This window comes from Myotis nattereri (genome assembly GCF_964212035.1).
Source record: "Myotis nattereri genome assembly, chromosome: 9".
Classification (NCBI taxonomy): domain Eukaryota; kingdom Metazoa; phylum Chordata; class Mammalia; order Chiroptera; family Vespertilionidae; genus Myotis; species Myotis nattereri.
This window is the reverse complement of record NC_138084.1, coordinates 18,358,207-18,372,623: the sequence shown is the minus strand read 5'-3', so window position 1 is coordinate 18,372,623 and position 14,417 is coordinate 18,358,207. Positions and strand designations below refer to the sequence as shown.

At 34.6% G+C, this 14,417-nt stretch overlaps 1 protein-coding gene across 1 annotated transcript; it reads right to left on the bottom strand.

Annotated features, from left to right (window-relative positions):
• Positions 1 to 5,412: 5,412 nt before the first annotated feature.
• On the bottom strand, positions 5,413 to 6,348 carry LOC308525222 (olfactory receptor 5J3-like; the record flags this gene model as incomplete). Its single annotated transcript, XM_081100011.1, has 1 exon — positions 5,413 to 6,348. One exon carries the CDS (start codon positions 6,346 to 6,348, stop codon positions 5,413 to 5,415), a length of 936 nt encoding a protein of 311 aa, XP_080956137.1.
• Between the last annotated feature and the right edge of the window lie 8,069 nt (positions 6,349 to 14,417).

The window sequence follows — 14,417 nt, the reverse complement described above, 5'->3', positions numbered from 1 at the left end:
GGTAAGGTCTAAGTCCTGTGTATACTTTTCTAAAAATACCCCCATTTTACCTGATCCTCACCAAAATTCTCTAATATTCAGAGTAATACTTACCAAGAGTCAAACACACCACAAAACCCCTCCTCCAATATTATCTGTCTAGAAATTTGTCAACTTCAAGTTTTTTCACAAAGAAAATATGAAAACCATTTGAGTCAAAATTTTCTGTAATGTATTCTTTTATTTGAGATAAGTTCTTTGTAAATTTTTGTCCATTCATGTCGTTTTATTTTGAGATTTTAAAAAAAAACAACACAGAAATTTTGTTAAGGTCCTGGTGGAATGGAAAATTTGCCAGGAAATTATGTCTAAAAGGAATATCAGGGAGCTGCTGTGAACATAAGTGGAGCAACCTATGTCTTGTCTCTCTTCCAGGGCACCTCTTATATTGAGGATAGAGGGTAACGCAACATTGGGCCATCCCCGGAGATCAGGTTCCAAGCAAAATTGTTTGGCATGTTTCCAAGGAAAAAACACACTGGGACTAAAGATAGCTATATTATGTTCTGAGGAAATAGTTGCCTTTTTCCCTTGATGGCCCACAATGAGGCACCTTGTCTGGTCTTCTTTCGTGATCCTCTATATTTTCAACTGAATTTGTGGAGAAACCATTTCTAGAGACATACTTAATTACTCTATAATTGAAACCATCAAAGATGGAATAATTCATTTTTCACAAGGAAACATTTTTATGTTTAAAAGTGTAATACTCTTCCAAAAAAAAAGTGTAATACTGTCATTGAAATAAAATATGTTCATTAGAAAAAAATTGGAATACAATAGAAATCAAAGAATAAATTGAGGACATCAATAATGTTACAACATTTTGATAAATTTCTACCATTTTCTTACCTTCATTAATACTTACTTGTGCATTTATAGATTTGCATACTTATCCTTATACTGTATATTTAGCATCCAATCCTCACTTAATGACCAAAATTTCATAACACACTATGACCAATGTTACATTAGTCTTTGATAAATATTTCAAGGCAGCACAAGGAAACATGGTGTAGCTTCCCATTCTGGCTTGACAATCACCTAATTCATCTATGTAGCAATATTTCTGCAATTTGTTTTACTATTTTAGTGTATTCTGTATATAAATATGTCAAGTGCTTTCTTAAATATGAATGAAAAATTAAAATATGAAAAGAGGTATAATATTTTATTGAGAATTGTTTGTCCCAGATGGAGAAGCAAAGAGATAATCTATAAAGGGATAGAATGAGAATAAGATTAAAGTATTCTTTTGAATCTTGTACTAACTCATGGCAATGAAATCAATTTCCATCTAGATTTAAAAGCAACTCTTATAAGAAAGTCTGTTTATACTTCATAATTTCACAAGATAATTTGTTGTGGATAAAGAAGTTACATGCATGCATTGAACTTTTGGAAGGGTAATTCTTCTATTCATAAAAACTTAGTACTGCTAAGACAAGCTTAATTGGAAATTTAAAAACCAGAATGAAAGTACTTGACAAAGGTAACCTTGGGAGTTAAGGCAAAAGAGAGACAAGGGGTTTTCTTCAATGTCAATGCCACCTCAATAAGCATGATGATTGCAAAATTATTAGGAGCAAGTTTTTTTTAATATTTTCCAAATATCGGAACCCATTACAGTTACTTATGATTGCAAAGCTGTTCTTGTGTCACGTATTGTCATGGCAGAATTCAAAGTCTGATCAGAGATTTTTAATGTGTTCTGATTTAATGATATAAGTTTATTATTTAGCGCATCACATTTTTAACTATACCTTTTATATCTTTTTTTCTCTTTCTCTCCTGGATTATTCTATCGTTTGTTTTCATATTTTCTTTATTCTTTAACTCATAAAGGAATGGCTCTAATTGCTTATTTAGATTGATGCTCAATTATTTATTTCTTTTAATTCATTAGTTGTTTTCTAAGTTTTATCACTTTTTATCATTTTTAATTTAGTGGTTTTATTCTTGAGCTCCAACTGCTTGTTTTATTGACTTTTTGTTACCTATTTAATAATAGAGGAATTTGTTATTTGCATTATTCATCAGAGTACCACTTACTTTTCACTTACATATAGTGATATTAATTATTCCTCTTGTGGTACATTGTATGGATAGGAAAGTTAATTTTTAAAATTTCCATTTAACTAATTATAACTTGATATTCATTTTATGTATTTAATTTTCAGTTAAAAGTTATTTTTATTTTTCATATATTAATTTTAACTCATGCTGCACTGTAGTCAGAAAAAGGTGACTCCTTTAAGTTAAATTTTGTAAATTTATTGACATCTACAGATTAATTTTCGTCAACTGGTATAAAGGACTCATATTCTAGGAAAGATTCAAATGTTGAGATGAAAGTCTGGTCTTATCAATCGTAGTATTTATAGATTACAAATTCTAAACAGGGGAAAACAGAGAAAATACAAAAATTAGTAATACATGCTAAAAGGTAAAAGTAATAAAAAATAATAAAATGTAAATTATTGTAGGGGAAGGGGTTCTAGAATAGCAGCATAAGGGAAAAAATTATGATCAAGGTAGGATTCAAGAATAAAGTTGCATTTGGACTAATTCTCAATGAGGGAAAGAGTCATGTAGGTGCCGTACATGAGAGAACGTCCAGACAGGGGGAACATCAGTGCAAAGGCCCTGTGCAGTGGGTGGGCCATGAAGTTGGAGGAATAGCAAAGACTATGTCGTAAGGGTGTCTTTCTAGTGGGGGAAAGGGTAACAGAGGAAACAACGAGCATCTGTACGCCAATGGTGATAAGTGCTGCAGAGAAACACGAAATCGGAAGGTGCATGAAGACAGTTCTTCCTATTTTTGTTGACACTATTGCAGATGTCCCTGATTCTCCCCCCGACCCCCACCTTTGCTGACCTCCACCCAACCCTCTTCCCTCCTCCACTGGCCTTCACCACACTGTTGCCTGTGTTCATGGGCTATGCATATATGTTCTTTGGCTAAGCTCTTCACCTTCTTTTACTCAGTACCCTCCACCCCCACCCCTGACACCTAGCAGTCTACTTCAGGTATCCATGCCTCTGGTCCTATTTTGTTTGTCAATTTATCTTTTTCATTTGATGCCACATACTAATGAGATCATATGGTTTTTGTCTTTCTCTGAGTGGCTTATTTCACTTAGCATAATAATCTTCAGGTTTATCCATGCTGCTGCAAAAGGTAAGAGTTCTTTCTTTTTTTACAGCATCATAGTATCCTATTGATCCCATTGTGTCAAGGTACCACAGCTTTTTTAATCCGCTCATCTACTGCTAAGCACTTGGGCTGTTTGCATATCTTGGAATGCCTTTCTTAAAAACAATTTTTTTTCTGGGAATTTTTCAGTAATAGGGTCACATTGAAAGAAAGATAGAGGAAGATAGAGATGCAGGCAAAAGGAATAGTTGTTAAAGTACTGTCTGCCAAACTTCCTTATGTAAAGTTGTTATACTTTACTTTTTATTAATATACATATTTAGAGAGAGATAGGTAGGTAGGGATATAAATATATCTATCTACCAGTATATCTCTCTATATAAATATATCTATCCCGCTATATGCAGAAGAAAATTGACTATGTAATATTTTATTTATACCTAATGGCATCTATCAATATGTTGTTTCTACCAATTATTACCATGGTGTTTTGCTAGTAAATATCTATTTCCCTTATTCTTTCAACATATTTTAATTGAAATGATTTTATAAGAAAGAGTTTTTAATTTTTTTTTGTAAGTGTCATTTTTCTTTATTTTTTTTTATTGCTTAAAGTATTACAAAGGGTATTACATATGTGTCCTTTTTTCCCCCCGCCCTTGACAGTCCCCTAGTCTCCCCTTTAATTTTTTTAAAAAAAATTTTTATTGATGTCAGAGAAAGAAAGGGAGAAGGAAACAGATAGAAACATCAATGATGAGAGAGAATCATTGATTAACTGCCTCCTGCATGTCCCTACAGGGTTGATGCTCAATCACTGAGTAACACTTGCTGGGCATTTTTTAAAAATATGCTTTTATTGACTTTTTAGAGAGAGAGGAAGAGAGAGTAATAAAGAGATAGAAACATCAATGAGAGAAAAACATGTCCGTTATTGAGCCCCCAACCCTGGCATGTGCCCTGACCAGGAGTCGAATGAGGGACCTCTGAGTTCATGGGTTGACGCTTAACCACAGAGCCACCTTGGCCAGGCTCATTTTTACCTTAGTTAGTTAGCTAGTTATACCAATAACACTCATATTATATCAATAGCACTCATTAATAATTATTTTGTTCTTTAGGGTTGTTACCCAATACTACCATCACTTATTTTGTTGCTCAAATTGTTCTAGGTTTGCTAATGGAACCATCATTGAATAGCTCCTGTGTACTTTGCTATTTGGACATGTCCTTGTCATTTATGTTTGCTTGTTTTCACTTCTTACATTCTGGTAGCAAAATACACTCCAGGCACTTATATTTCTCTGGAATCAGCTCTAAAAACAACCACTTCTCTACGGAGTATGCCACTTGGAAACCAGGATCTGGACAACATATTCTATTTATATGTATGTACTTATAATTTTCCCTTAAGAATACACTTGAAACCCCTATAATTTTATTAACTGTCACCCCAATACATTTACATTAAAATGAATACATCACACATATATTTTCAATGCTTTTATATTTCCAAATCTTGGTAATTACAGCTTTTCAAAATTAAGACTCTACGCTATAGCTAAACAGGTTTAGATTTGGGAATCATAATTCTGAGTTTGTGTCTAGAAATATTAACTAGCATTATGGCCAGATGAAAATGTCTTAGTCTCTTTGATTCTGTGTCCATGTCTACAAAGTGACAATAGTAATACCTGTTTCATGTGTTTGTGAAGATAAAATTAAATTATGTGGATTTAAAACATCTTCCATGTTTTATTGGCAATAAAATAGGTAGTCAATCAATATTTGTTTGTGTTTTTAATATAAATAACTTTATCATAATCTATTATATGTATACATCTACATTTATTAAACTACTTTCTCTGTTATTGGGCAATTACTCTAATCATAATTTTTTGTTTATTTTTAAAATGTAATATGGAATATATATTGACTTGGTTCCTTTAGATAAATAACCAGAAATAGTATTTGGGGACAAAACTACAACTTTCCTCCACATATCAGTGTGAGGCATTCTAGAGCAGTCTGGCAAATGTTAATTTCTATGAACATTGCCCCTCAGCATCAGTTTTATCATAACTGATTCACACTGACCACGTACATCTTCTTAAACTCTAAGATTCCTTTGGGATCGAAGTTTTAATAAATTCATATACATATCATTTTCCAAAGCACTGGTTTGTACACTGTTTTAGAGCACATTTGGTATAAAATTAACAAGGAAAATATTTCATTTCCATAGCCCTTTTCACAGCATCCTTCACCTCCTTGTTTCTTAGGCTATAAATCAATGGGTTTAGCATAGGAATCACGAGGGTATAAAACACAGATACCACCTTTTCTTGTTCTAAGGAATATTGGGAGCTCGGTTGAATGTAACTAAAACTTATGGAGCCATAGAATAAGGTGACAGCTGTGAGGTGTGAAGCACACGTGGAGAAGGCTCTGTGTCTACCTGCTGCTGAGCGGATCCTCAGGATGGCAGTGACGATGAAGAAGTAGGAAATCATCACAGTTAAGAAAGTGATCAGGGCAATAATGCCAGAGAAGATTAAAAGCAACAGCTCATTCATGGATGTGTCAGAACACGATAGCTTTAACAGTGGGGGGAGGTCGCAGAAGAAGTGGCTGATGACATTGGGTCCACAGAAAGACAGTTTCATCAAGCCAATTGTGTGTGTCAATGAGTTGATTAAACCTCCTACACATGATCCAATGACCAGGGCAACACAAACCATTTTAGTCATAGCCACCGTGTAAAGTAAAGGGTTCGCAATGGCCATATAGCGGTCATACGCCATTGCTGCCAGCAAGAAGCCCTCAGTGGTAAGAAGTGACACGAATAAAAAGTATTGCACAATACATGCAGAAAATGAGATCTTCTGTTCAACAAAGAAGTTGAGCAGCATTTTGGGTGCAAAGACTGACGAGTAGCAGGCATCAACAAATGACAGGCAGCTAAGGAAATGATACATGGGTGTTTGGAGTTTGGGAGTTATGTGGATTAGGAAGAGCATTCCTAGATTCCCCACCAAAGAAACGGTGTAGATGAGCAGAAACAACACGAAGAGGAACACTTTCAGCTCAGCACGATCTGTCAGCCCCAAAAGGATAAACTCAGTAACCAACGTGAAATTAACACCAGCCATGTGTTTGTTTTTCCTGGAACCTGTTAATGATAAGAAGATTGGAGTAAATTGAGAATAATCGTTCTGCACACACCAGACTGATTACAATCTCGAATTAGCTGTGTGACTTGTGTTATTGCTTTTCTGCTCTGTTTTTCAAGATATTAAATTAGAACATTTTTCACTAGAAAGTCTCTAGTCTTTTCAATCACTGTTTATTTGTCTGTTCCATAAGGAAATTCCCTGTTGAAAAATGAAAACATTAGTGTTTTAGCTTCAGGATGTATTCAAAATACTGGTCTTAGCGTGAAGGGAAAAAAAAAGTGAATTTCATTCTAAAATATGTAAAGAAATCCAGTGTATAAAGCATAACAATAGTCAGAGTTGAAATTTTAATCTATGGCACTGTGAAACTCTTTTAAACTTCTCCTTTTGGATTTAACAGTAGCTAAAGTCAAATATATTGGCTGTAAGAAGAAACCATACTGTGGCATTTAAAGAAAGATATTCCACTTATGCCTTTGTTTTATTGATACTCCATATTTTGTTGTAACTGGGATGTAATGAAAGGCAAGGCCCTAACATCCACAGTCTCTGGAGTCATCCTTAGAAAATAGCCAGAGCCACTGGCTTTGGAGGAGACTGCCCACTGGGAATTGGGTCGGGGCTGGGGGGGGACGGGGGGGTATTCTTAGCTGAGGTATGAAATATACTGAACAACAGTTTAGCATTAGTATTTGATATCCAATAGAAATATCTTACTCAAGAAACAGTGTCTTTACCTATAAAATAAAACAAACCTATAAAAACAGACAGATACTGCTTCACAATATTTTTTATGTTGCAACACATTTCTTAGAATATGCAATGCATTTTCTAGTTAGACAATGTGTATTTGTTGATTATTATTACATTTCATCTGAAAATATTATATTTTTACATTTACATAACAATATTTTAAACAGTTCACAATAGCATAAAAATATTTTAAACAGTTTACCTCCAAGGAATAAAAAATGATGGTTTTGGCTTCATTCTTTCATTTAGGAGACAGAGAAACTATTTTTTTTAGCACAGTAGGTAAAATTTAAAAAGAACAGCATTATAAGATTACCTCAATAATATATATATATATATATATATATATATATATATATATATATATACCTAAGCGACTGATCAACTGGACGCTATGATGTGCACTGACCACCAGGGGGCAGATGCTCAATGCAGGAGCTGCCCCCTGGTGGTCAGTGTGCTCCCACAGGGGGAGCGCCGCTCAGCTGACCAGGATGAGCGGAGCCAGAATGAGCGGGAGCAGCTCCTCCTGGCTGCCTGCCACTTTACGCATTACTATATCTTTCAGGGGATGTTGGATGCATGTTTCAGCCCTATCCCTGCAGGCCATGCTGAGGGACTCCATCAGTGCATGAATCCGTGCACCAGGCCTCTAGTAAGAAATAAAAAGATAACTATGTTAGATCTAGTTACTGACCTGTGAGTAATCCCCATGTAAATATATAGTTATGGCTGACTAAAATCATTCCTTCAGGAAAGAACATGAAAAAATGAATTAAAACATTGATTTCTTTATTGTTCTATTAGAAATTGCATAACAAATATTTATGTTAATATAAAAAAATGAAATGTCAGTGTAGGGTAAGAAGTAAGAAAAGTGACCAAATTACAAATTGCTCCCACCCTTGTAATTTGAAGTGTTTATCAGATTAAAATCTGAACACTTTTTTCTTCTTTTCTTTTTTTTTTGGTATTTTTAACTGATTCGCAGGATAGTATGTATAAGGGATATTCAAATAAGTGTATTTAACTTACCGATGGAAAAACAAATGTCCACACCTTAGCTCATGTAGGAACCTCATGATCACTCATTCCCATGATCTATTTCTCTGTATTACTCCCCAAACAAAAATAAAACAAAAAGTTCAATTTATGTGACATTTACAGTCATTCATAAATTAGGTAAATGATAGAAGTTATAGGTAGCAGGATTCAAATTCCAACTTCTCCTTTATTATATGAGAACCAAAGACAAAGTCTTCAGGGTATGAAAGCAAAACTGATAGGATCAAAACACCATTGTCTCAGAAAATAGGTTTGGATGAAATGTTCAGTTTTATATTTACCTTAGTTCAAATGGGAATAGGGTCCCTAGAGTTAATCTTCTAATTAAAAGGATATATTGAATATATTATCTAAAGTTCCTCTGTGTTTCTTAAGGGATTTAGGAGACTCTCAAGAATTTAATTACTCCCTTCAGGCATTTAATTTTTTGAATGTGACCATTAATAGAAGAATATGTGGGACAAGGATAGGGAAAAAAACAAACAAAACAGAATATGTGGCCCAGCTGGTATGGCTCAGTGGTTGAGCATTGACCAATAAACTAAGAGGTCACAGTTCAATTCCTGATCAAGGCACATGCCAGGGTTGAGGGCTCCATTCCAGTAGGGGGCGTGCAGGAGGCAGCAGATCAATGATTCTCTATCATCATTTATGTTTGTTTCTCTCTCCCTCTCAGAAATCAATAAAAATATATTTTTTAAAAAAAACAGATTATATGATCTCTGAAAAAAAAAAAAAGCAATAGAATTGATAGTGATGCCTGGTTAGTGCTTTCGCAAGGGAAGCTTTTCTGGGCCTAATTCTCAGAACCACACACATGAACACATACACATGCAAAATCAAAATCCACACATAACTAGGATTTTAGGTAGTAGAACAAGACCTGATAAAAAGCGATTCCATTCCCTTGAATTTTGAGAATGGAATCAAAGAAAATAAATACTGCTTCTTCACAGTCCACCTTTAAATGAACCCAAGTGCCCATCTCTTGAATATTTATTAAGTCTAGCATGTGTTCATTGATAGAAAATTTGAGATTTTTTTTTTTGCCTTTACCAAAAAATGAATTATGAGGGATTCTAGTAATAATATTTCTCACTTTCTCTTATGTATGAATCTAAATAAGAAATTTAATTTATTCTTTATTCTAAAAACACTTAAATTTTTCCTTCTTCAATGCAAATTTCCAAAATGCCTAAATTAAAATCTAATGGGGCAGTTGATAGGAGTAGGGATTAAGTGATATTTTAATCATAAATTAGGCCAAAGGATGATCTATTATTTTAGAAGGTCTAGAACATTTCAAGTATCTGATATATTCTGTTTCTTTTAAGACATATAATTTATTTTCAACCTACATATAAAGAACTATATAAGAATTATATGTAAAAAATATAAAGAGATTGAATTTCTCAGATAAATATTTATTTTCTCCTAAGAAATTGTAAATTAAATAAACAAAATTAAATGAATAAAGAAACATCAAGAATGTCTGTAAAAACTCAATTGAAAGAAAAAACAACAAATAATACATTCAGAAAGTACCTATCAAGTCTTCTATCTTCTATAGGACATTTAATCCTTTGAAGTTACATGAAATAGCATGTTTAAAAGCACAAATTTACGAAAAGGGCTTCATGCCATTCATTAGATGCTCAAATATGTACTCAAACTAAGACCTAATAGCTTTATGAGCAATAAACCTGATATTAAGTAAAAATATTGATACTTAGAATTCTTATAGTGCTGCAATTACATTTTACATATAGAAAAATGTATTAGCATTATTTAAAATGAATTGGCATATACTTAATGAGACCTTGTCAAGAACAAGGTCTTTATGTGAAAAATATTCAGAATTTATATTAATTAATACACTACATTAAAGTGTTATGTTTTAGCAAATAATGAACTCGTTTCAAATAAAAGTTGTGGGACACTTTTGGTATTACTAGAGGCCTGATGCACAAAGATTCATGCAAGAGTAGCCCTTCCTTCCCCTGGCTGCCAGCACTGCCTTCGCTCAGGCCCAGAGCTGCCTTTCTGCCTTTGCTCTGGCCTGGAGCTGCCTTCCGCCTCTCACTTTGTCATGTCAATTTGCATATTCCCTCCTTATTGGCTGTGGGCACTGCCATCTTTATCGCAAAGTGACAGTTACTTTGCATATTACTCTTTTATTAGATAGGATAAGCTGTGGTCATTTTAAGTGCATAAAGACTTTCCAAAAACATACTCAAGGGCAATTACTACCACCATCAAAATATAGAACATTTCCATAACCCCAAAGTCTTTTGTTCTATTTATAAGAAAACCCTACCTCTAACCTCCAACCCTGAGGAAATCCTGACCAGCTCTATATCTCTTTCTATGAGATATGCTTTAGTAGAGTTTCATAAAATTGGGATAATACAGTATATGCTTTTTCTGTCTGGATTTTTTCAATCAGAATAATGTTTTGAGATATATCTACATTGTTATATAAAGCATTAGTTTGTTTTTTATTGCTAAGTAACATTTCTTTGTGTGGTTATAGCACACTGTATATTCTTTCACTTACTAATGAACTTCTGTCCCTGGAAAGACACCATTAAAATCTAATAGAGCAAGCCACAGAATATGGAAAGACAGTCATAGTATGTGTATATGACAAGGCACTCCTATCCAGAATACATTAAAAATTACTGATAATCAATAAGAAAAAGACAAATAAGAAAAATAAATATGAAAAAATTAGAAAAGGGACTTTGTAATGAAAAATATTCAAAATAGCCAATAAGAGTATGTAAAAATGTTCAATATCTTTACTCAGACATTTCTAAGAGGTGTGTGTAAATGGTGCAGGCACTTTGGAGAACTGTTTGGCAGTAACCTGAATATAAGCCTGATTTATCTCCCAGGACTTCCACTTAGGGATGAGTATGTGTGTCCGCAAACACACAGAAACAAAAATGCTCCTTTATTTGTTTTCTCGACTGAATGTGCTGGCTAGAACCTTCTGTATAATTTCAAATAGAAGTGACTATTATGAATATCTTCATCTTGCTCCCAAAATCATTAGTGGGTGTGGTAATGCTGGATATCTTATCATTAACTACAATGTTGGCTGTAGGTATTTATACTCTACAAATATTTTGTAGAGTTTTATCATTATTAGGTATTAAAATTTATAAATATTTTTAGCATCTCGTGGTAGTATATTATTTTTTCCTTTGTGAGGCCAGTTAAAACTACCTTCTTTTCTTAGAGAAGTCCCTAGTTATATTTACAACTAGAGGCCTGATGCACGAAATTCGTGCAAGAATAGGCCTTCCTTCCCCCGGCTGCCAGCACCGGCTTCCCTCTAGTACCCAAACCTGGGCTTCCCTCCAGTAGCTGGCAGGCACCCAAGACCCGGGCTTCCCTCGCAGCCTTGGATTCATCTGGAAGGTCATCTGGAAGGATGTCTGGTCTAATTAGCATATTATACTTTTATTATTATAGACTACAGGCCCAGTGCATGAAATTTGTGCATGGAGGGCGGGGGGGGAGGGGTGTCCATCAGCCCAGCCTGAACCCTCTCCAATCTGGGACCCCTTGGGGGATCCCTCTCACAGTCCAGGACTGCTGGCTCCTAACCGCTTGCCTGCTTGCCTGTCTAATCACCCCTAACTGCCTCTGCCTACTGACCTGATTGCTCCTAACCACCTCTGCCGGCCCGCCTGATCACCCCCTAACTGATCCCCTGCCGGTCTGATCACTGCCTAATTGCACTCCTGAGGCCTGATTGCCCTCTAATCACTCCCCTGCCGGTCTGATAGCCCCAACTGCCCTCCGCTACTGGCTTGATGGCTCCCTACCTGCCCTCCCCTGCCAGCCTGATCTCCCCTAACTGCTTGCTCCCCTACTGGCCTGATTGCCCCCAACTGCTTGCTCCCCTGCCAGCTGATAGCCCCTAACCGCCTATGCCTCAGCCTCCGCCACCATGGCTTTGTCCGGAAGGAAGTCAGATGTCTGGAATCTGGTCCAATTTGCATATTACCCTTTTATTAGTATAGATTATTTTCCCTAGAATTTTGGTTTCTCTGCTATAAGATGCACTAGCCTGTAATTATCTCTCTTTGTATTGTCCTTCTTAGGTTTTGAGATAGTGTTTCAGTGGTTCCATAACATTAATTTTAATTTTTATTTCTTTCCTTTCTGAAAGAATCTTAAAATTATATCCTTTATTGCCTGTATATTAGGAATACATCATGAGAGACACATAGATACCTGAAGTTTTCTTTCAGGATATGTTTTTTTTTTTACAAAGTTTTAATGTTGACAGTATTGCAGATGATTCACTCCCTGCCCACCCCTTGCCCAGCTCCACTCATCCCGCCTTCCCCTCCCATGGCCTTCACCACATCATTGTCCAAGTCCGTGGGTGATGCATACAAGTTCTTTAGCTAATCCCTTCACCCTCTTTATCCAGTCGCCCTACACCCCTCCCTCAAGTGCTAGCAGTCAGTTCCATGTATACATGCTTCTGGTTCTGTTTATTTTGTTAATTAGATTCCACATATTAGTGAGATCATATGGTATTTGTCTTTCTCTGACTGGCTTATTTTATTTAACATAATAATCTTTAGGTCCATTCATAGTGTTGCAAAAGTAAGAGTTCCTTAGTTTTTACAGCCACATATTATTCCATGTGTACATGTACCACAGCTTTTTTATCCACTCATCTATTGTTGGGCACTTGGGCTGTTTCCAGATCTTAGCTATTGTCAATAGAACTGCTATGAAAATAGGAGTGCATATAGTCTTTCTGATTGGTGTTTCAGGATTCTTAAGATATATTCCTACAAGTGGGATCACTGGGTCAGAAGGCAGTTTCATTTTTTATTTTGGGGGGAAACTCCATACTGTTCTGCATAGCGGCTATACCAGTTTGCATTCCCACCACCAGTGCACTAAGGTTGCAGGATATTTTTTATAATTATAAATTCAGTATCATAAAGATGTCTAGAAATATTTAGATAATCTAATTGGTTTGGACTTGTTTTGATAAGTCTTGTTTCTCAAGGAACTTTTTTATTTCATTTAAGATCTCACCTTAGGAATTTTTTAATAGTTATAAAACCTCTAATGGTATTTTCATTTCTGTTTATGGTATTGGTAATTTGTTTTTACTCTCATTTTTTTTTCTTATTAGTTTTGCTACTGTTTTATCTCTTGGTATTATTTTAGAATAATTGCTTTATTATTCTTTTATTAAATAATTTTTAAATTTATATATTCTATTTTTATTTATAGTCTTTCTTCTTACTTTTCAACTTGATTTATTTCAAACATATTTTAAAATTTACACTTTTATTTTTAAAGCATAGGTTTTTCATGAATGCATTGCTTTACATATGAAGAGTGATTATGTGCTCTTTTCTTATTAAAATTTTACTGTGATCAGAGAATATACTTTGTAGGATTTCAATTATTAAAGTTTGTTTTATGACTTAACATATAATCAATTTTTAAATGTTCCATGTGTATTTTAGAGGATGAGTGGCATAGCGTTCCATGTATTTCTACTCCCTAAATTAAATTGATTATGCTGTTATTTTTATTGGATTGACCTCTCAATTACTCAGAGAGCTATTTAACAACCTCGTTAGATCTGTGAAATTTATTAACTCACTTTCATCAGCTATCTTACAAGTATTTTGAAGCAAATTAATAAGTAAATTCACATTTAGAATCATTTTTATTTACCACTAAGAAGAATCCCTTTTTAAAAATAATATTGTTCCTTAGTGTTTGCTTTTTCAAATATGAATATAGTGACACCAGCTGTCCCTAAATAACTTTTTCCATTTTTTTCCTTCCAATCTGTCTGTGTCCCTGTATCTCTTGTACACATTATACTTTGGGTTCTTCTTTTTTAAAAATCTACTCCAGTGGCTCTCAATTCAGGCAACTTTGCCTCCTTCCTCTACACCAGGGCATATCTGACAATTTTAGATACTTGTTTAGTTGTCCTAATTGGGGAGGAGGAATGTTACTGACATCTGCTGTTAATTTACAAGAACAGGATGCCACCACCACAAAAATTCATTGAGTCCAAAATGGCAATATTCTTAAGGTTAATAATCCTGATTTAGTTTGTCAATCTTTGTTTTTATGTAGTAATTGGCATAGCTGATTTTTTATGGAGCATCTCACTATTAGATTATGTTTTTTTCTTTAAACTTTTATTCCTTCCTTGTTGTATA